This window comes from Myripristis murdjan, chromosome 20 (assembly GCF_902150065.1).
Source record: "Myripristis murdjan chromosome 20, fMyrMur1.1, whole genome shotgun sequence".
Classification (NCBI taxonomy): domain Eukaryota; kingdom Metazoa; phylum Chordata; class Actinopteri; order Holocentriformes; family Holocentridae; genus Myripristis; species Myripristis murdjan.
The window spans coordinates 16,767,261-16,791,535 of NC_043999.1; the positions used below are offsets into that span (position 1 = coordinate 16,767,261).

The window sequence follows — 24,275 nt, forward strand, 5'->3', positions numbered from 1 at the left end:
TTTAAAGGACATATTTTACACTGCGATGCAAACCCTGCTCGTTACTCTTTGTAGCTATCGTTGTCCGACTTTCTCTCACCAGTTTCCTTAAATCCAATTATGCAACCAGCTTTTTTTTTTTTTTTCTTGTTTTCACATTTCTTAACCACGGTGGAAAATGCATTACGCCAGGTTAAAGCTGGGGGTGACACTGGTCCATCAGGTTTAACTACAAGTATAAAAGATCACTCAACCGAAAACAGCAGGCTACAAACATAATGCCTGTGTTTCAAAATAAATAAATAAATAAATACATACATACATACATAAATAGAAATTTTAAAAAATAAAAATAAAAACGTATATACGAGGCAGTCTTTCTTGTTTTATGTGAATCCGTTTTATGATCGTGAAAAAAAAAAAAACTTCTGCCTATACAACCTGTAAAACAAAGTAAAACAAATTGTATTGTAAAACAAAGTCGAAGGGAAATATGCAGGAAACAATGAACAAATAAAAGATCCAAGGTAGACTCTGAGTTAAGCAGACCAAGTGCTTTAATTGGTTTGAGTGAACGCTTATGGAATGGAGTGTATTATTTTCATTATCATTAAATGTGTAGAACAATAAACATCATACAACATCATTTTTGCCTCTCTGTCACTGAGAGGGGATTCCCACCAACCATCGACAGACAGCAATACACAAGCACACACACTCACACATGCACACACATTAATATGCTTTTAGCAACGCTTAAAAGTACTCTGGGCCTTTAGGAGACCAGGACGCATCCTGCAGGGGGGGTTTCCTGCCCCTGTGTGTGCATGCAAATGCACTGTTTTTAAGCAGCTTTTCAAAATGAGTTTGGATTATTCTAAAAAGTGATTTGATTTTGAATCAGAGGGCTGAAGGAAATTATCCCGGCCAAGCAGATATTGCCCGGCCTCCATTCTATTGTATTTATAATTGTATTTAGTCTCATATTCCCTTAACGCCTGGTAAACCACGTGTACACCGGGCTGTTTCTTCTCATATAGCTCATAACTTTAGACACTGCACATATGAGCCATGGCCACCTTCCTCCAGTTCCCAGAATACATGTTAAAAATGAAACAAATTCAGTTCAAAGAGATACATTACACACCAGTACAATATTATTCAAGCTCATGTGGGGTAGATTCAACTGCCAATGGGGATGCACAGATTGGAATGATGCTTTTGGCAAGTTAATGGTGGTGGCTGGATGAAGGGGTGAATTCAAAGGCAGTAAGGGGTAGGGAGGGATGGTGGGTGGAGAACTTCAGTCATGGGTGAAGTTACGGCAGCAATGACAAATCATTCATTTCAGAGTACACTGGCAGAATGTGTGTGTGTGTGTGTGTGTGTGTGTGTGTGGTTATTGTCTTTAATTTCCATCTGTTAAAGTCTGTGAAATGGCATCATTGCCACTGCTTTCTTTACACTGGGTCCAGAGTTAATATACCCAAAACAAAAACAGAGAGAGAAAAAAAAAAACTCACTCTCCCAGCATGCACTGCTCTGTTTTCTATGTGAGCTTGCTCATTTCTGACTACAGGGAGGCCTCCAGGGCCCAACAGAGCAAAGCGGACTAGAAGTTGATTGCGTTCCCTCATTCCCTGTTTTCTTAATGAGATATCCTATGTACAGTATGAGTTACGTGACAATAAAAAATAATAGCCCATTTAGTGAAAGCACACAGAAATAGCATCTAACCACTGACTTAAAGTGAGCTATCAGTTGTTAACCTCCCTGTTAATAAGCTGGGAGGCTGATAGTGAGATCTCAGATGTAATCAGGGCTACACAAAAATGTAATGATGCACTGAAGCAACAGGAACAATCTGTTAGAAATGGATGGGAGTTGTATACTCAAACATGAAATTCTGGACAAACACAAAAGCACATCCCTGAAATCTGACACTGCATATGTGGTTAGCTGGTATGTGATGAAGATGGTCAGTATGGACAGACTCCCAAGGCAGAGGAAGCTGTCAATCAGCAAGGATGAAGCACGACAAATAACAATTACAAGTTACACAGATGTGTATGCTCACGCGCTCTCACACACACTCGCACGTCACAATGCACATCCACACGTACATTGTATACCAAGGCAGGACCAGCGTGGGGGATGAACAAGAGGTTAACATCAGCACAGAGGCCGTCTCACTCTGAGAAGGAGGTAAGAGATGCCAGTAGACACTGAACGATCAGATTTATGAATCACACCCTGGTCCAAAGGTCAGGATTTACAAAATCTAAACGGAACTTTACCTAGGGACAGAAACCTCCAACTTTCAAATTTGAGACAGCCATTGACTTTTTGTTGTTTAAAACACAATCATCAAGATGATTTTATTAATTTGACTGAGTAACATTGACAAATCTAAACAAAGAGGTTTTGGTGTGGAGGAAGGTGGGGAGGTTTGAAAACAAAGTTGGGAACAATACATGTCAAAGTAAACACCCCATTATTAAAATAACCTTTTTACTTTGTTTTAAAAAAAGATTACAAAATACAAAATTAAATAATTTTGGAGTATAAAGGCACACCTCTTCCACAGTGTATACAATGAAAACAGTTATTTAAAGCATGGTAGGGACTGACTATTATGCTGAAGAGCACACAAATCTGGTCTAAGTGTAGGGATACAGGTAGAGGGGACCTGAACAGCCAGCAACACAGACTACAGACGGAAAAGGTAACTTAGTCCTGTGACATGCATTCCTTTTTTTCCAGACTTTTTTTGTTTGTTTGTTTATAACAGTACATCTATAGTAAGCATTGTACAAATTCAAGCAGTATCATTCTTCATTTATCACAGCACCATCATTCACTCCCAAAGGTGGCGCTTTCTTTCTTTTTTTCCATAAATACAACTGTATTTCATGACTAAAATGCAATGTAAAAATATAAATGTGAATATAATCTATGATATCTAAACAAACATATTGTGATGGAAGCTTTTTGCATGGGTTAGATTAGTCAAGGAGGACGACGTTACTTGTTTTAGTTGGTTATCTGGAACTGATACACAACATCACACGCACAAACTCTTCTCACTTACATACAAATATATTGCATTTCCCTTGTTAAGACCACATCAACTAATTGGGATCATATGCGTAACATTTGGTTCCTTTCCTCGTGTGCAAAATATACAAAACAAGAAAAAAAATTAATAAAACAAAAAAAATTATTACCACTTCAATTCATAAATCTGCCAAATTCAAACACAAATGAATCACCTTTCAACAATGTCAACAACAACAACAACAACAACAACAACACAAACAACGATGAATAACAGACTCACAGCCAAGGTTAGAGAAGAGGCCGATGCTGTTTGGGTGACTTAATGAATTACAACACCTAAAGTATCTTTACATCTCTGGCTACTCTTCCCTACCTCCCTCCATCCCTTTCCTCTCTCCCTTTCTGACTTTTCCTCCTGGAACACTGACACACACACATGCACGCACACTGTTTGCCGACGGGTGTATGCTGGTACAATGCTGCAGGTAAACCGTCGTCTGTCTGCCCAGAACGCACTAGCACACTCACACTATTGCTAACACAACACTCAGGCCAGGTCCCAAAACCCACTGCCAGCACGCCATGGTAGGACTGGAAAGGTTAGTTTGTCCATTTTCCCTTGTCAAATATTGCAGTAAATTCTTCCCATCCAATCCCTTCAGATCTGTATGAAGTACCCACAGGTGAAGGTTGGGGCAGGATGGGGGATTTGGGATCGGGCCTTCAAGATTCAATTCTAAGAGAGCTGAGTTCTTTTCGCTCTAGACAGCTGTTTTGTTGCATGTAACAGAACAAGAGCTTCTATCATCTAACAATGGATAAAAAAAGTGCAATGTTTTTTATTTTAGTTATAAGGTGCTGATGGCAACAGAAAGTTAAGGGCTGTTGATGTTTTGAACTGACACGCTTATTGGAAGATAACAAGGAGTTACAATTATCAACCACCACAACCTATCAAGACTTCTGGGTTGCTCCTTGCCGAAGGAACAGAAACCACAACTACTCGACATGACTGATGAAAACTACAAGAATGAATTACAAGTTGCCTGCTCTTTTTCTCATTTTAAGTCATCTATCCTTCCCTCATTCATTCTTAATTACTGAATATAAAAGGAAGGCAAGGGGACAAAGCAGACCATGCACAAACACCAAGACACAACTAGAGCTATAGACAAGAATTATGATTTACTGGATACAACTGACCTTAAAGCGGTGTGTGTATGTGTGTGTGTGGCAGGAAGATAACCCAGAAGTCTGATGCATTAATTGTAAATGGGGGATGGTAACTGGGGAAGGGAACAGCCGTTGTTGGGGGGAGGGTCTAAGGGGTTAGTGATGGATGAGGAACCCAAATGGGAGGGTTAGTTTGGCTGAGTACATGTATGGCAAATTAGGTGGGGTCTGGCTGTTGGCCTATTGGAAGACTGCTTCCTGTTTCCTGAAACAAAGCGATTGCATTAGACGAGGCTCAACATAAACTTCCTTTCTGCATCCTGCTCAAACCCTTCTCTACTTATCGCGAGAGTGACCTCACGTTGTGCTGTAATCTGACCTCTGAACTCCCCTTGACCGCTGTACCACACGACACTCCCTCCCCAACCTCCCCCTCACTTCAAATGGGAAATACAAAAACAAACAACCAACAACAAAACAACACAAAAAACAGGGTGGGATGTTGTGTTAGAGGCAATAAAAAAAGCCATATTCCCAAATTAACAACCAAACAGACCAAAAATGAATATAATCTATAAAAAAAAAAAAAAACATAACGACGGGGATACCTGCTTTCAACACCCTTATGGTCCAAAGTAACAAACAAACAAAACTCAACAAAGGAGAGGTTAAATGTAAACGAATGATGTTTTTTAGCTGCAGAGCGCGGCACCCCGTCAAAAGGAAAGAAAGGGAAAGAAAATGGGAGAGTTTAGGAGAACGGGTGAGGGAGAGAGTGATACAAAGCCTTCACAGCACCTTATCGCGTCAGCTTCTTGATGGATTTCTCTCCGTCACTTCTTTTCTCCGCCCTACTCCCCACTTGCCCCCCCTTCCCCATGTGCCCCATGTGCCCCCTGTGCCCCCTGTGACTCCTAGGGGCTACGACAGGATAGTGGTGATGAAATCGTAAAACCTCTTGGAGTACTGCTCTGGGTTCACTGTGGAGATCTCAGCTCCAGCCTGCAAAGGGACACACACAGAGATACATTTAAATCACCACATGGTTTTCAGATAGCACAGGTTTGTGTTTGTGTCCTGCTTAGCCAAGTGATTTGATGTGTGTATGTGTGTGTGTATGTGCATTTTGTGTACACAAGAAGTGAAATTGTTAAAGGGATAAGGGATTTAATGTAGCGCAAGCAATTTCATATTCTATATTTTGCTCATTGTTGTTATTGTAAGGAATATGATCCTAGAGCCAGTGTTGTAGTTGAGTCTCCAAGCCTCAAGTTGGGACTCAAGTTCTTTAGCCTAAGTTCAACTCCAAGTTCAAGTCCCTAATGTCATGCCTGAGTTGAGTCATGAGGTGAGAGGTCAAGAGCTACAACACTGTATAGAGCTATTTCTGACCTCCAACACAGCTTAAAAACCCCTGCACCCAGCTCCATACCCCATGTTTGACAGTCTTGGCGGCGTGGGCAGCCTTCTTCTTAGCATCATAATGCTGCAGGATGTCTATGACAGCCATGAAGTAAACCTCCTTCCTTGGAGCACCTGGAAATTTAAGACAGTCAGGTATACATATGAAAAAAATGAAGAGGAGCAATTAAACAATGACAATCTAAATGAAAAAATCTACAGAGTAAACTTTCTTGTGCACATGATACAGAAATGAGGTCTTAGATTTTGAATCCAAGTTAAGAGGATTACACCCACTAGGGGGAGCTCACACTCCTGTTTTATCTTGTCATAATACAAATTAAAACTTTGATGCAATCTATTTTTCACAAACAACAAATCTGCCATAATAAGGCTTCTTGCCCATTTTTTTTTTACTTGCATTATGAAAATGGAGCATCTGAAACAAAACAAGTCTTACTGATTAAACAATTGGCAAATAAGTTTTCATTACAGAAAGCTTTGAAAAAAACAAATAAAAGCCCAGCATGCTGTTTGACACTCACTATCATTGCTTTTGATCGCGTAAACATCGATGGTGGGATCAAACTCTCCAGGTGACAGAGGTTTGGTGCTGTCCAGGGTGTTGCTGGGACTGTCAGGGGGGGTCCCGATGCCCCCTCCATCACTCTCGCCCTCCTCCTCGCCCTCGTTGTCCTCGCTCTCCACCTCCTCTTGCTCAGCTCGCTCCACATCATGGATTCCCACCAGCAGACTGTAGTCCATCAGCTTGAGCTGGGCCAGGAACTGAGCATGAGGGGAGAGGAGGGAGAAAGATGATGAGGGAGCAGAGGAAACATGGGGACAGGAAGTAGATGAGAAGAAAGAAGAGGAAGAAGAAAAACAAATGGTAAAAAATTGGGGCCAGAAGATGAAAGATTAATACAGAGAGAAGATAAGCAAAGAAGGCTTTTCAATGAACACTCCTATGCTCTCCATAATATTTTACTAGTCAAATTATTTCAACTACAAGATATATTCCTTTACATATACCATTTGATGGATCCAAAGGTACTGACAACACCATGAGTGCAAACATGTTTAAAATGGGTGGTCAAACTAGGAGTCAAACCTCTAATCTTGTCGATGTTAGTGTCACACTCTACCCACTGACCTATCACAAGGCCTACACTTGGTTCTGGATCACATTCTTAATACTTACCTCCACGTCTTTCCTAAGCTTCTCCAGGAACATCTTCTTGTTTTCATCGTCAATGTAGATCTTCTGCCCATCATTGATGAAGTCATTGTCCTTGTAGGTGGGCAGCTCCTTGGCCTGCCCATTAGTAGTGGAGATTAGTGCCCGACAAACAATATAATGATCAAAACTAAACTGTTCAAACCTATGGCATGGTAGTCAGCAGACCTGGGCAAAAATGTAGTTCTTGATGTGTCAAAACGTTAATGCTTAAATCAGCTTTCATCAATTTACCTTTTAGGAATGACAGACCATGAATCGATATCAACTCAGAAAATCATATTAAAAACACATCAATAGATGTCAAATAATTTGTTTGGAATCCATGGGATTCACTGAGTTTGAACGCTCCAAATTTACTTTCAAAAATGGTTTTGAATACTTGTGATGCCTGCCATAGTTCAGATATGTGAACTGTGGTAGACATAATCAAAAAAGAATTCTAAAAAGTTGGAACACCAGAATCTTTTTTTATGCTTTTATCGCAAATATTTAAAGCAAAACTTATAATCAAACATTTAAAATATATTCATTTTTTGCCCAGGACTAGTATATGACATGATGTCTTCTTTACCACTGAAAGACCCAAGGGGTATTTCAAAAAGCACAAAGAAAGGACGAGTCAAATTATTTACAATAATTTGTTAGATTAATTTTGTTATCACGGACTGGTATCTGGGAGACTAGGTCCTGTTGCCTGTTGAAAAACCCCACAAAACATGAATGAGGTTTTGAGCGTATGGTTTGTTAGACAAACCTGTCTCTGCTTCAGCCAAATACCACATTCAGCACTGGTACAAGGTTTAGGCAAACCAAGTACAGGTTGACTGTCCAAACCATGGCTCACCTCGTTTTAAGCTAAACAATTAGACTGTGCGATGCATGCGGCATGCTCGCAATATACAGATCCACCTGATGCACCATTCTCAGGTAGCCATGTTGTTTTCAATGGAAAGTAATCAGTTTTTAGCACAACAAGAAACACGCTGTGCTAAACAATACTGTGGCACACTGTACAGGAGTTCAAGGTAGCTGGCTTTTTGAAAACATCTGGTGGATCTATAAGCTTTGTCTCATGAAAAGGACCTTCATCTGAGACTCATGAAACCACCTCATCAGCACTGGATGGAGTCCAAAAAGCATCAGTTCAACAGCAACGGCTTGTCGCTGTGACAAATTATACTGACACAACACTTGAATGCACCAATGCTTTTGGGAAACCAGATCATGGTTGTTTGCATCAACCAGACATTAAACCGTCTTAAAGCCAGACTATCCTTGTGACCGATTCCTACTGCAATCTACAAAGAAGCAGAAAGAAGGATTTTCCTGTTATCGTTTCTTGTAACTGTGGTTTATGTTTGTCTTAACCAGGTTGCTGCAATACTGCTAACAGCCTGTGGGAGGCAGATGGGTTATGTGAGAAAGGACAGGGCTTATTCTGAGGAGCAGGAAATGAGGTAACAGGGCAGCAGCAGCTTAGCTACTACAGTTTCTATAGCAGCGGGACAAGAGCAGCAACACATAACAGCGCTCTGTAGAACTAGAATGAGCCCAGACTACAGACACACTGACACACATACGTACACATACATAACACAAACTTTCACACAGACGGACACAAGTATACAAAACACAAAGATAGGACCTTTGAGCACATATATATACAGACATAGACCTCCATTTTGCTGAAAATATGGGATGTACAACTGCTAGACTGAATGCAGATGTGACATACAAGTAAATGGGAACGCAACGCAAGGCTGACTGCAAAGAATGAATGCAACCTGAAAGAATTCACCTAAATCTATTTGCATCTTCCTATCTCCATTGTGTTCATCCATCTTTCAATGTGTCCATCCCCATCTGTCTTTTTTCATGCCAGTCATTCTCAGTCTTTCTACCAATTCAATCAATCTTACATTTTCTTTCAGTCAGGCATAGGAATCTATCAGTTGGGCTGTCATTGATTTTCTCTGTTACACTGACTGCATCAAAACGTGTCTGACTCCTAAATTGAGGTAGGTCAAAAAACAGAAAGAGAAGAAATAGGCAGGGAGAAAGGGTGGGGCAGAGATGAGACTTGTGAAGCTATGTGACAGATGAATTTCCTGCAGCATCAAAAGTGTATCTCATGTCTGTCTCTATAGTTAGCTGGTGAAAAATGGATCTGGACTTCTGAGAAGACTGTCTTGACATGCTATGGCTCGGCCAAGAAATTGTAATATGCTGGCACTGTGATATTTCTAGACCTTTTACTCAACTATGTGCCAATTAACACATTAAAAAAAAAAAAAAAAATCACTAGCAGAACTTGTTCTGAGCCATTTTAGAACCACCATGTAACACAGTCACTGTTAACACCTTATTGGGAAGATAGAAAGTAAATGGCTTTCCTCAATGTGATGTCTAATGTCCTTAAACACTTTGATTAGTTGTCAGCAGCCTAAAAATGTCCATGTGTTCAAGGCCAGCAGGGGCCTAATGAAAAAAGGTGCATTTCTGGAATAGCATTCAAACATTTTAATAAATTGATGTTTGGGCATTTGTACACAAAAGGCAAAATGGATCAAAGACTTCACATTTATCCAGACATTTGATACTTTCAACAAATACCACATTTCCTACATGTGATCTGGTTTTGCATACTAGTTTACTCAGCTGCTTTCTGTCATAGTGGCCTGACCGATTAGCTTAATTTGAGCCAGTCAGTACAAAATCTGGGTCAACCACAGTCCCTGAGGTATGGCTTTACTGCATGTGAACATATGTCTGCATGTGTTGTATGTGCATAATTAACTGTTGTGTATATCGGAGTACAAGCGCATTGCTCTGGAGTTTCTGTGGTTGCAAAAGATACAAACAGAAAAGGGTGAAAGTTAATTATTTGTTGGAAGCGTTAACATGGAGTTTGTAAGTGTCCAGATATGAGTATAGTGTGTATGACGTCCAGATACAGAGTACAAATTAAAAAGAGGGTGTACCATGGGTGTTCCATTCCATTAACTGTAATAAATGGTATGGGTTGTCCCTTTCAGGTCAAACTATTTTGATTTACTACCAGAGGTTTCCCTGAAACCTTTAGGCTCATACACTGGGAAAGTTTTAGACACAATAGTCAATATACACAAAACAGCGAGACCCTGGATGAAAAACATATTTTAATTTTCTTGGCAACAAGTAGTCATCATGTAATTGATTTGAATATTCTGAGGCAATATTGCCCATCAGCGCTCCATGTCCATAAAGTTGTGTATTGCGTTATTTGACTTGAAAATCTATTTACCAAAAGATAACGATAATCGTGGCTGACTGCTCATAAAACGCAGAATGCTGAATTCCTCAGAACAGTTAGGACAATGTAAGATACTACTGACCTCTGAGTCACACTGCCTGTGGACCAGAGTCCCTGTGCTTACACTCTGAAGGAAGACAGCAACTGACTCATCTCAGCCTAGCTTTTAACCGTTTGCTCTCAGCCAACTGCTTGTTGACTGCCAAACAAATATTGTATTGCAAAACAACGTGTGCTGTTGGTTACAGTGGAGCACAGGACACAAAGCCAGGCAACCTAACTTCCTCATATCTACCCTTCAATTCTTTTAAGTGACAGGTCCCCTACACCTTAGGCTGCATTCAGTCCCGGTCTGGACTCCTGAGTCACTCTCCTTGATGGATTTACAAGGCAAAATCCAAGTGTATGGTGGGTGTGTGGTGTTTCTTATTTTTACAAGTGTCCTGATCAATGTGTCCCTAAAGCTTTACTGGTTCTGGCTTTAAAAGTTCACCATGACATTGATACATATTCTTCAATAAATGTGTGTTGGAGTAGTTCAGTACCAGGAACCCATTTCTACTGACTGATTTTAGAACAACAGACCAAAAGTGACAGCACCTAAGTTAAGGTCTTTTCCTTACCACTGTATCCCTAAAACAGAACATTGTCAGATTTTGTTAGTGTAACTCATTATAAGAGAGAGACTCTACTGCTTCTGCTGTGTTGCCACTGATAGGAATGACAAAATAAAGTACATGAGCAAAGTCTGGCTGAAATATAGCACCTTTCCAGCAATGGAAAAACATACTCTCTGTCTCTTTCCATCTTGGGGTCCTGTCAAGCTTTTATTCATGAGACTTGGCCTGTCCATGCCATTTGTCACCTCACCTGACTCCTCAACTGCTTGCTTTCTAATTATTCAAATACAAGATGCTGTTGTTGAGCAACTAGGGGGGAAAATAATGCACTGTCTGGCAAAGCTAAAATTGGACTGGCTGATAGAAGAACGAAGGACGACTGTAAATGGGATGAAGAGGGTGCGAAATGTGGCAGTAAGTTACAGCGTGTCAGCCTGGAGAAGACGAGAAAATAAACAAATAGGAAAAAAAACTCGCTCCGCTGTGCAAATAATAAATAAATAAATAGATAAATAAATAAATAATAAAAAGAAGAAAATTGGTTTAATAGATCATGCCTGGTATATGAGCCCTGGTTCTCTTACATCTCTTACGTGTTTCATAGCGCAGTAAAAGCGCGTGGCAATCCGCAGTGTTTGCAGCCTTTGCTGAACGTTACCAGATTTGGGCCGCGGGGGCACGTCCTCTGGTGGGCGCGGCTGCTAGAAAAGGAGGAGCGAGGGAGGGACGGTGGGGGGTGGAGGAAAGGAGAGAAAAAGGGAGAGAGGAAGGAAGTTGGAAGTAAAGGCAAAGTGTTTAAGAAAATACAGTACACATCTTTTTCAAGTTGGTTGAGCGCTGGAAAGGGCATCAAGGAGAAAGATCCTTTTGAATACTGGCTTACTATGTCTCGGCAAAAAAGTCGCATCTCAACGTCAACTGTCTGGTCAAATGACTACATCACAGAGTAAAGGACTGAGACCAAAGCATGAAGATTGGTCCAACCAATGACAATGACACTAAGTGTACGGTCAAACTCTTCCAATTATTTTATAAGTGAAAATGTTCACTTTTTGATGACATTTTGGCCTCCACCTTAAAAAACAAACAAACATACAAAAAAAAACAACTTGTAATTCTCAACACTTTGGTCTGTGTTCATGTGTGACACTGGCATTCGATCTATTGTGTGAGGTTGCCAGCATTAATGCCTGGCAGAGAAAGTTACGTAGACTGGCAGAGTGCTCCTGAGAAGGTTAGGAGGAGGGACTATGCAGCGCAGGGGCACAACAGTAAACTGATTTGGATTCTATGAACCTGCATTTTGCTAAACCTACAAGTCAAGTGCATCAAAGCTTAAAAAAGTGGCGGAAGTGGACTACTAAACTAAGATCAAAGCAGTTCACACACAGTCATACCGCCACATTAAAGCCATGTACCCCCACTGGAAATGCCAGCCGGTGCTGGCATGAAGAGCGAGAGAAGAGTAAACAAAAAACAACAAACAACAGTAGCAGAGAGCTACTGAGCTGAAACCTGGTGCAGACACAGGTGGTACTCCACAAAGCAAGGACCACTAGCTATTTAATACCATACAAAATCATCCTTGCACTTTCCCAACAAGACAAATACTAAAATAGCATGAATCACATACACCAACTTTTGTTAAACTGTGGATCAGTGCCCTAAATGGGTCATGAACAGTTTTTTTTGGTGGGCCACCACATGACAAAAACAGCTAGTATGATTTAATGGGCCTTGGTGAGACCAAATTTATTCAATTTGGGTTTTCGTGTTATGAAAATTTAAGAAAAACAAATGAGCCAGCAAACCTGCCAATACCCTGCTTTGTGAAATGATACACGTACAGTGAATCACAAGCCGATATCTGCTATGTGCTAGCTGGCTGCACCCTAATAGACAGCAGCTACAAGATCCCCAAACTATGTTTTATGTATAAAGAAAAATACATGTCATGTGAGTGGAACAGGACATGTCCACAGCATGCAGTACAATGAGGTGTCCATACACATCGGAATGTGTTAGAATTAATGTCTTCAGAAGAAAAGCAAAAAGAGATCATGTATCATGCAGACGCATGCATGAAAGGAGGTCGGTCATGCAGTCAGGAGAGAACCCTGCCGTGCTTGTTGTTTGTGGGTGTGAAGCAATGTTAATACACACTGTACCTTGTGCACAAAAACACTCACTTTTCTTCTTACATGTGACACAAGTACCCTCATCCTCATTTACAAGGACAGTGTGTTTCAGAGATAGCACTAACCTAGCTCTGAGTCAGAGTAACTATATGTAAGGGCAACACATTCATTCACAACCTTTAACAGCTTTGGCAGCAGATAACTGCTTTTCTAATTTTGGCATCTGTGTATGACGGTACTGTTCCATGTGGAGAAGCCAGCATGTCACTTGTCAGTTCCCTGCCTTTGATCTCTGAGACCTGGTTGTGTCTCAAAGATTTTCCTTAAGTTCTGCATGTGTGTGTACATGTGTATGCCGGTTCACTCTAAAATAAATGTGAACTACAACCTGCATGTGAGTCAAGGCAATGTCAAGGCCTGAGCCTCAGTGGCAGTAACTGCATAATGCTCTTGATCACTAGCTTCAGTTTTTTTTTTTTTTTTTTTTTAACGGTATAACACATCCAAGAAATCACCACAAACTAAGCAACAACTTGTAAAGGTTAGAGTAAGTTTTTTGAGTTAGAAGCAGTCAGGGGAGGAAACATTTTCATTCAATAGCCACAGTGACTGGTGGATTAAATACATTTACATGTTAGCTTGCCAAAGTTTATCCCATTCTTGTTAATCTCCATTGTTAGTCTGTAAATAGTGTTTCACACATGGCTGAGCTGCAGACAGAGGTGACACTGTTTTGTATTTCCAACCAACTCTTTATTTTAAGCCTGATAGCCTAATATTTTCTACCTTCTTTCACTTAGGCAATATTTAGTTTGGGGATTCCCTTAAGTCATCCATGCACCACTGATTGGCATCTGCAAATTAAGCTCCAGTGGAAAGTTCAGACCCTTCAGGCTCAAACCATGACACTGCTCATACTGAAGGACTCTGTTCATGGTAAAACATTATCACATGGACACACACACACACACACACACACACACACACACACACACACACACACACACACACACACACACACACACACAAACACACAAACACACACACACAAACACACAAACACAAACACAAACACAAACACACAAAGTCACCTTGGACAAGTGACTCAGCCCTTATCCATACTGCTGAGCCGACAGGCCAGACAATACTCCAGAGTTAGCCTAGTACTCAGGGACGCTGCCTGCAGCATCCATTGCTGACCACACCCAAAGACTTAACTCTAGAAAAATAAATTGCATCACTGAGGCCAGGAACTATTGTGAGCCTACAGCAACTCCTTGTTACCATGTTATGTTAAAAAACTCTCCTTTAGCCTGGAATTTCTTTTTGCCTGGTGAGATGTCATTCTAATTAGTGGTTGATAAAATTGTAACAAGAAGCACAGCAAACAATTTCAGGGTTAGAGATTTCAGTAACATAACTCTTTTAAGACAGATCTCAAAGATCTCTCAAAGATGCTCATCAGCCAAAGACTGAAAATAGCCCATCTCTCATGGCAAACTGTGACACTGGATACATTTTCAGCAACACACAAAATATCTTGTCCACACAGACACACAAGCCACAGAGTCAGACACACATCCTTCCTGGTCTGTGGAAAATATACCATCCACACAACTACTTGCAATCCAGCAACAACATTTGATTAAAAAACAATACAAAAACTCTTAAGACACACATCCACACCTACTTGAACCCTCAATCTCTCACACACAGACAGCAAGCAGGGGAAGTGATGGGACTGCAAAAGCGGGGCTAGGGGGAATGAAGCAAACTAAAAGCACACAAACAGCGTGCAGGGGCTGGAGAAGGACGGGATAATGAGGTAGGGGCTAATTGAAGATGATGGATATCTGCTACTGTCATCCACACCCAAAGGCAAACAAAAACAAACACCAAAGTTGTGTTAGCCAGAGCATTTGGGTGATGACAGTAGGCTTGGAGTTCTCAGAAGCTGTGTTGGTTATTGAACCCAGTGGAAATATAGTTAGCTCTCTCTCTCATTCGCTCATGTTCCTCATGGCTTTTAATGGACATGAAGTGGCTGCTAGTAATCATAATCACTAACTAATTGTCAGTGAATGACTAAGTGTTTAGTGTGGTTGAAAGACACTGGACTGAAATTAGAAGTTTAGAGCTTATGTTGTGTTTGATTATATATTAAGTTGTGGTTAACACGTCCTCACAAGAGGGCTGTGCTTAAGTTTCAATACGCTGTATGTGCGAGCTTGTAATCTGGGTTATCACAGGATTGTGTACCTTCTCCTTGTCGCTGGCCTCTCTTGCCACAGTGGAACCCTGAAACAAAGAAGGGAAAGAAAATAACTCTTTTACTCAGTTGTCACTAGTAGTACTGGGAGACCACTCTTAATCTTCTCCAACTTCCTTGTCTTGTCACCTGATACCACATCTTATAACAGCAGTCATTCTTTGGTATCAATTATGTATTCCTAAACCTTGTAATCTAAACTTTTGCAGATTTTTGCAGATGCTATTACAGAGCTTGACTTCTAAGCAAAAAGGTGTTATGGAACTTTCTTAAAAGACATCATAGACAAGCACAGTAATTTTACATTATACATAATTTAAGAGTCTCAAAATAAATGTCAAATTCATAACCTGTTGGTCCTTGTATTAAAAGCTAAAATAATAACATTTCAGGGTGAAAAATATCTTCAGTCCAATAAATCACTATATGAAGAGAGGCAACATTGCTTCAACAGAGGGGCTGAGTTAAAATCTTTTTTTTTTCACCTTCTTTATTTTCTTCATCCCTCCCTGATCACATCTCTTTCCTCACTTCCACTTTCTCCCTCCACTCAGCCACACCTGCCCTCGTACCTTTAGGTCGTATTTTTTGTAGACCGAAAGGCGGTGGGAGAAGACATTGCGTGTGACGATCATGTAGGTCTCATCTCCATCCACGGTGAGGCGGTACATCCCCAGAAACTGAGGCAGCAGCGTGTTGCCATGGCACTCCACGATGAACTACCGCAAGAGAGCAACAATTTTCAATTTATTGTTCCTTCATAATCAGAAAGGTTGCTCATTGTCTATATGCGTGTGAGAAGGGGAGAGAGCATGTGAGACCAAAGAGAAATAAATGTTAATTATTGACATGATTCAACTGACAAGATGACCTAAGGGCTCTAAACAAATGGTACAATAGTTCAATCCTGTGAATTTGTAACTTCCACTTTTTGAAATTTATTTTGCAGGCCCATATTGTGAGAGCTCCTAAAGTGAAATACTAAAACGGAAGAGGACACAGTTTCAGGGAGTGTAATGCCTGCTGTTTTCACTACCACTGAAAAGTTAAGATGGCCTACTTTGCTTTGAAATGCTTTCACTCCACCTGAAAAATATCTTGAGTATTGGTTTCAAATGAGGGATTTAGTGCCATGAGGTATGCATGCTGTTTCTGACTCCTTTCTAAGCTACCAAAAAAAAAAAAACCCTAGGGATAAACACTGGTGTGGCCTACATTATGCACAGGTCAAAGCTTGTGTGTGTGTGTGTGTATTCTGGAAAGATAGGCTGCAGGCACCTGGTGGTACTTCTTGAGAATATTATGCATCTCAGCCACATCCTCACTGCTGATGGTCTTGATGACGTAGCGTTTGTCGTAAGAGGTGTGGAAGCGGGCTCCACTGCGTCCCTGGGCCTCACTGTTCAAGGGAGCGCTGCGTGTCAGAGAATTCTGCAAACAGAGCATAAACAGAAAGGAGGAGTGATTGTCATGGTTTATAAGGGTGTACACTCAGTGACATGGTTGTCAGTTTGTCTTTTTGACCCTTGCACAGCCTTCATAGATAGATAGATAGATAGATAGATAGATACTTATACTATATACTTTATTGATCCCAGACTGGGAAATTCACATTCAGTAGGCCAATGTGATATATCTGATGCCTCTGATGTCTTTTCTGTTTGATTTGTATCATTTTGAGTTGCAGTCCAATGTCCATCTTGCATCTCATGTGGGGCTACAGCAAATTTCCTTATTCTATTCCATGCTATGTTTTCATATATAGTTTTTAAATATCATAGATTGTTTCTAGTACTTTTTTCAGTCTTACAACTGTCCTCACCAAACACAGAATACCTTTTTTAAAAATAACTTACTCTCAGACATGGAGATCACTTTGGGAAGAGGACAGAGAGTGTTTGTTATGGAGCACTGGAGCTGTATTTCAGGCTGCGTTATTTAATTACAGCTCTCCAGAGTCATAAGTTGGAGTGAGGTATATTTTAACCTATGTCCATATTTCGTTCTTGAAAGGACCATTAAGTCATATTCTAATAAGCTGAGTAGACATGGTTCCTAAATAAGCATGAACATTTCTTTGCCAACTTATCTTTGACTTCCTCTTAAGAGGTAAAAAAACACATACAATAAAGGAGAGATTTCAAGAGGGTACCACTTAAACTATGAGTCATGAGTAACCAAAGTAGTTTAATAGATGAGGGAAAACTACATGTTCTCTGTTTGGGTCAAACAGCTGAAAAAGCCCCTGTTTGATCATCTTTGGATGACACCCAAAAAGAGAAGCCTGGATTGAGCCGCTTGTCGTCTGACCGCCTCCCATCCTGCTGTAATATCTTAAGCACACCAAGAGGGTCTGACCCTGCTGCCTGGCCACACACACATATACAAAACAGCTGCTGCCCATAAGTTTGAGCACAAAAGTAACATGATCCAACATGACTGACCCTACACCTCATTCCCCAAAATTCTTGGTGTTCTCAGCCCTCAGTTCCATTCTTCCCTCTTTGACTCCTAGCATCTACGGTTCATATCCTGAAGTGATGATGAAACTTAGAGGTTATTTTTAAAGAATATTCAAACAGCTTTCTTTTTTATAGGTTCAGATTAAAAATAGAATACACACTGTAGTCCTGCTTCTGAAAGTCCCTATTAAGAAAAACTAAAACGGTTACCAATAGCCTGGGTTGCGGTTGAAAATGCTGAAGAGGCCCTGCACCTGAGGTTTTCATGAATGGAAATCAAAGTGATATCCTAAATTCTTTTTTTTTTTTTTTTCTCGGTTTAGTTAGCTATTTTCTCCACAAGGTATCACTATGTAAGGAAAAAGGTCAGTCTGTTTCCACTTCAGTCCATGGCAAGTTAAGTCAAGTCAAGTCATAACAAGTCAAGTCACTTTAATTTATATAGCACATTTCAAAACAATAGTTGACTGAAAGTGCTTTACCATCATAGCAGAAAGGTTTAGAATACTTACAATACCAATGTACATGATTAAAAGACATCACCCACTCCTCCCCCAACGAAAAAAGTAATTAATAAAAACAAAATAAAATAAACATACAACAAATATTCATATATATTAAAAAAAGTTGAAGTTGAATTTTGTTAGCTTTTCTTATTAAAACCAGTAGTTGCGGCGGTTGATGCCTCAACAATTCCCTTATTAATTTGACTCCTTTCACAATTTTCTAAGTCAATTTCTAAAATGGAGCAAGCTTTTCAGACACGAGATGGAGCCCTGGCTGCTGTCACCTCATTTACATTTAATTTCTCTCTCTTCTCATTTTTCATTCACACCATACACTAGGAGATATTTAATCAAATTTGATGTATTTCTCCCCTTACGAGTAATGGCTGCTTTGTTCTGTTGGCCTTCATCACATGTATCTGCACCACACACACTATCTTTCTGCAGTTGCATGCTTGTCTACATGATGTCTGTATGTCACTGATGCAGTCATGTCACATTGTGAAAAGCTACTTGGGAATACATTATCAGTGAAACGTGTTTTGTTCTAGTCTATTCTTGCAATATTGGAACCAGTTCTTCCGATTCTGGTTCTATCAATGCCCAACCCTAGCTGTCATCCACTGCCTACTGGCTGCCATGGTGTAATAAAACCAGGGATAATGCCAACCCGTTTTAGGGCAAGGACAGTAGTGAACCTTGAAGGACAAATTAGGAATCTATCATTGGCCCAAAATGACAGGAGTGCCTCATGTAGAAAAATAGTAGTTGAGCACCAAGAATGTCGAGGAATTCCATGGCGCTGGCCAGAGTCTTAACACCCCCAACTGCCCACTCACTGCAGCCAGCCGAACCCTAATGTAAACATGTGAGAAGGACAGCTGCACTGAGCTGGGACACACTGACCTCCACACACTGCCAACTCACTGCCTGTCCTGGGAATGGGGATTTACTGGGAAAGGGAGGAAAATAATGAAAGAGGAGGAATGGGCTGAAACAGAAGAGCGAGAGAAAAAAAGCACAGTGGAGCAACAGTTTTCTAGTTAGACCTGGGTCAAAAAAAATTTCCACAGTTAGCAGTGTTGATTTTAAATGCGCTTGCAGTAGCAGATGGCTGGGTTTACTAAATAAGTAAAATTTAGATAAAGTCGGATAAAAGAAACACTGGCTTTATCTGAAAATATTATTTGTCCCAGGTGTAGCAATAACTGCTGCTCAGTTTATCCTCTTTTTGTGAATATATCTTTTCATACTTGGAAGTCCTGATCATCGATCCCAAACCGCTCTCTGAGGTTTCGGAACACCAGAGGGCAGTACTCCTTAAATTTGAAATGGCTTGGCATGTTCTCCCTGTGCATGCACAGACACAGAAAAAAGAGATGCTGTAAGTCCAAAAGTATTTTGTGGATGAAACAAATTTTACTTTAACGTAACTCTGTTATGTTAACTGCAATGACCAAAGGAGTGAGAAGGATAACCTACTTGTTAAAGAGGTGGTTGTCCACTTTAATCTTGGAGTAGGCCTTGAAGTCATCTGGCATGAGCATGATGGGAATTTGAACATGGCTTAGCTCATTTATCTAGACAGAGACAGAAGAGAAGAAGAGATGTGAGAAGAAAGCGGTCAAAAACAGGTTAAAACACGACCCATTACAAATGGCTTGGAGTTGGGAGTTTAAAAAATCTGATATCACAAGATAAAACCCTGAAAAAAATCATAACCCTCAGAGAAACACTGAAAGAAGGATATAAACAAGATTACTAATCATGAAATGCGGGAAAACATAATCTGGTCTTTAGCAGGATAACCACTGAAGGAGTACCTGTAAATACAGAGGCAGAGCTTATAGTGGAAAGAACATGGGACGCTGATTTGATTTAGACTATTTCTGATGCAAGCCTGGTAGGGGAGCTTTCATGGAGCTGTTGCTTAAAATATATCGCGTTCAGAATATTTTCTTAAATTTATTTCAGGAGCAGGTCAGCAATGTCAACAAAGGAGTTATTTAACCAAGTGCTAACTGAATAGTTCACACTTTACAACACAACCTTTTCCCCTGAGCAATATAATGCTACCCAATAAAGTCCATCTTTCCATAGATTGCTAAAAAGGACAACATACTGTTCATATTTGACTGCTCTACTGATCCCACCTTTGATTATACAATCAATACAACACAACTCATGAATACCATAACATAATTTAGTTTCAGCACATACCATCATAAATGCTGCAGCAAGATTACTCCCAAAATCTAACAAAAATGTCCACATGATGCCTATTTTAGCATCTCTACATTGGCTACCTGTATGTTTTAGAATTGATTTGAAAGTTTTAATGATCACTTACAAAGTATGTTTGGGTTTGGCCCCAGATTATGTCACTGACTTGCTAACCCAGTACAAACCTGCAAGCAGCCTGAGATCCTTCAGCAGAGACCTGTTTGTGATTCCTAGGTCAAGGCTAAAAACCAGAGGAAACCAAGCCTTTAGACTGAGTCAGGGTCTCACAACTCTGCAACAATTGCTTACTCATAAATTGGTTATCCTTCTTTTTTGTACTTGTTTTTACTGTGTGTTAGTAATTCACACCTCCCTTGCCATTGCTGTATCAATTCTACTTTTATTATTTATTAATATCTCTTGTTTTTTCTGTCTTTGTAAAGCGCTTTGTAACTTATTTCTGAAAAGTGCTATATAAATAAAGTTCTTCTTCTTCTTCTTCTAATTATTATCATCAAGTTCCCTGCAAGCATACTGTGTGGACATGTTTTTTGTTCTGGCATTAGTACAAGGATGAGACAGGTGGCCAGGGTGCCGGTCACAGTCTGTGCTGCGTTTCTCTGCAGCCAATGGGCTATTTTTCTATACTTACTCATAATTTCATCATGCATAGCATCAAATTTCTCAAATCTTTAATGTCACATTTTGCTGTAAACTGTCCAGTAATATTCAAGTTTTGTCTTAAGATATAAAACTACACCCAAGAGGCCACCACAGAGAGGTCTTCTTTAAATAGGAGCCCTGACAAAGCTTTAGGGAAAATGTCCTGCATAGGATAATATTCACCACTTCCTCTTTTCTCACATGAAATTTATTAAGTACAACCAAATCAAGATAACTTGGGTTGTGGGAGGCAACCTCCATTCAAAGAACCATCTGTTTAAAACAAACAAACAAACAAACAAACAAACAAAAAATCTGATTTTAGGGCAGTATATCTGATTTATATATACAGCCATAGTTGAATAGATGTTGCATACTTTCTAGCAAATTGGAATATACACAACTTTGACTGCACATTTGCATTTGGTTCGATAGAATTCAAAATTAGCTAACTGAGGGCTTCAATTAACCTTCTACACTGAATGAACAGCAGGGCTTCAAACAAATGAGGCCATTTTACATTGCAGGAATTTCCATTTGGAGCTGGCCATGCACCACATTGCTGTAATACCAAGATATGACATTTGTTACAGTGAGTCAGGCACAGCTTGATACACATGAGCCATGATTGTGTGTTTGTATAACTATGTGTATGTGTGTGTCTGTGTGTGTATTGTGAGTGTCTTGCTATGTGCTGGCAGGTTGCTTGAATCTATTAATAGCCTGTCATATTCTTTAGGACAGTAGCCACCTTGCTAATATAAATCTTCTGAATATACCAAAATACTCAATCCTTTATTTTAACATTAAGCATGCACACAAACACACACACACACAAACACAAAAGTGTGTGCCTTCATCGACAGTGCAGCTCCAAGTGTGCTTTACATTCTTCATAGCCAACACTGCGCAGACAAGCAAATGCTGGTATCGTATCGCAATTCCAGCAGCTGCTTTAGAAGAGGTAGCCAATATTTTAGCCATTGGGGATTGACGGAGGGCCTGTAATGCTGCAGGAGCCTCACAGCAGATGGTGCAGAATATGGCCTCAGCATGACTGACTGACTGACTGATGAAAGCATCTGGCACACTTGAGAGCTAGGCTCAAGAAAAGTCCTGTTTAAGAGAGTATAATGCTTGTGATTTTGTTCACCTGTATAATGCATGGTTAAGATAAGTATCTAACCCAGTTTTCGCTAACCCATTGATTATAAGTGATCCTGGAAGATCTTGGAAATTCAAAGCCTATCAAATTATACAATGCAATATAATAATCTGCTGTTAGTTGATTTCAGTATGCATTCACATGATTCAATCCTGGCTCTAAGTGCAAGAATTACAACACCATAAACATTAACACAGCATTTGACCAATGGACCCACTAACTGACTTGCATGGTCAGCCATGGTCAGCCAGGGCTCTAATAGCCAGAGTCCAAAAAGGTTAACGTCTCACTGTTTCTCACCCAATACTAAGCATGTTAACATTGCCTCTCTGCTTTGCCACCTGTCTACAGTAGAATGTGTTGTGCTTTTTCTGACCAAATCTATTTGATTTAAACTAAGAGCTTGGAAGAGAAAAGAGCAACAAGTAGAGCTGTGACCTAGCTCAACCAAGCAAATAAAAAACACAACAATAAATAAAAAAAATCTCTTAACATTGAACTCTGCAAAAGAATGACCTGTGGGGTGCAACTGCCCATGAACGCTATTGTCGTTCTGCCTTCAAACAGCTCAACCAAAATGTTTGCACACAGGCGGAGCAAGACTGTTTATAGGGACGCAGCCCTTTCATGTTGTCTTCTCTATGGGTGAGAACCACAACTCCAAATGGAAATCCCTGCATCTTAATGCCCCTCAAGGATTACTGTAAGCTTTATTTGAGCACAGAAACAGTGGAGAAAGAGCATAGGGCAACGGAATTTGTGCACATCATTAGCAGAGAAAAGAGAGACAAACAGCATCAGTGTGTCAGAGGGAGAAGACCTTAAGATCGAGACAGCGAGGATAGCATGTCTAGAAAAGAAAGCATATGGGAAAGAATTTAAAAGAGAAGACAGGTTGAGAGAAAAGAAGCCATATGCATGCATGTCTCAGTGCCCTGGTGTGACAGGCACTTACGTCACAGTGATGCTGTGAAACAGATGCATTCTGGGTACTCAGCGGGGAGACGTCACCTAACCAACAAAGCTCTATTTCACACAGAGGCAGGGGAACAGACAATGCTTCATCTTACCATCCACACATATACACAGATAAACTTACTGTATGTGAGAACACAACAAGGTACAAAACTCTAAATGTTAATGGAAATCACATAAAAAACAATATAAAAAAAAACAGTGACACATGTTGCCATTGTTTAATGTTAAACACTGTATACCTCCCTTATCTAGCAGAACAGCTCAGCCATCACTATGGACCCAAACCCCCAACATCCTCCTTCATAGGTGCAGGACTGAGCGGGAGAAACTGGAAGTTGCAAACACAATCATGAATAGGGTGAAGTCCCACAAAGTCCCCATCTCTTGTCTCTGAAAGGGATTTTTGCTCATTCCTGTTAATTATGCTTTTACACACAATCACTCTGTTCACCTGCTCTTCACTGCTATGATTTTCATCAGGTGGTGTCTCTTTGGTTTGGTCCTATTATGAGATGCATCCCACACACAATATCACTCAAATGGTGAGAAACAGAGATGCAGGCCTAACCAACAGGATGAACACTGATGATTGATATTTAACTTTATTTCTGATGTGTTGGCTGCGAGCTTCAGTAAACAAAGTGGTAAAAAGATAGGTACCTTAATTTGAGACGAATAGGGACTGTTTGTCCAAAACATTAAATTCTAGAAAAAAACAAAACAAAAAAACAAACACCAGATGCAGTGAAAGAGTAAAGCTGAAGATGCCAAATAAATTCACAGTGTAAGTTTCCTATTCAAAGTCAAGAACTCCTATTTTATCTGTCAGGCTATCATGTTATCATTCTTGTCTTAAGCGTTGAAGAGTAGCTCTCATGTTTTGCTTTAATCTGACACCTCCAACGTCACTGTCAGCCTTTATCTCCCTGCAGCTATCACACTTGCAGCCAAGTTTCACACCACCACTTCCTGTTTGTCTCCATGGTGATAAAGGTTGGTTTTCCGGCACAGAGTGAAGCAAGTATGTGCTGTAGCTTCATTGGACAGGAAGTAAGTTTAGTCAGCATGCTGGGTCAGCAGCATGGCATAGCATTATCTCTCTGAAC

At 40.3% G+C, this 24,275-nt stretch overlaps 1 protein-coding gene across 4 annotated transcripts in view; it reads right to left on the reverse strand.

The window, feature by feature from the left end:
- Positions 1-518: 518 nt before the first annotated feature.
- The window catches only part of pip4k2aa (phosphatidylinositol-5-phosphate 4-kinase, type II, alpha a), a 39,849-nt gene continuing 16,092 nt past the window's right edge, over positions 519-24,275 (reverse strand). For 2 of the 4 annotated variants that reach the window (XM_030079532.1, XM_030079531.1), the window contains exons 3-12: positions 19,623-19,720; positions 19,394-19,490; positions 16,451-16,603; positions 15,745-15,891; positions 15,163-15,201; positions 11,350-11,466; positions 6,815-6,928; positions 6,159-6,399; positions 5,645-5,748; positions 519-5,214 (exon numbers count right to left, since the gene is read on the reverse strand). In XM_030079532.1, the coding sequence (XP_029935392.1) occupies positions 5,134-5,214; positions 5,645-5,748; positions 6,159-6,399; positions 6,815-6,928; positions 11,350-11,466; positions 15,163-15,201; positions 15,745-15,891; positions 16,451-16,603; positions 19,394-19,490; positions 19,623-19,720 (1,191 nt within the window). In that variant the 3' untranslated portion in view covers positions 519-5,133. The remainder of the gene's footprint in view (positions 5,215-5,644; positions 5,749-6,158; positions 6,400-6,814; positions 6,929-11,349; positions 11,467-15,162; positions 15,202-15,744; positions 15,892-16,450; positions 16,604-19,393; positions 19,491-19,622; positions 19,721-24,275) is intronic. The other 2 variants (XM_030079533.1, XM_030079534.1) reach the window with 2 other exon arrangements.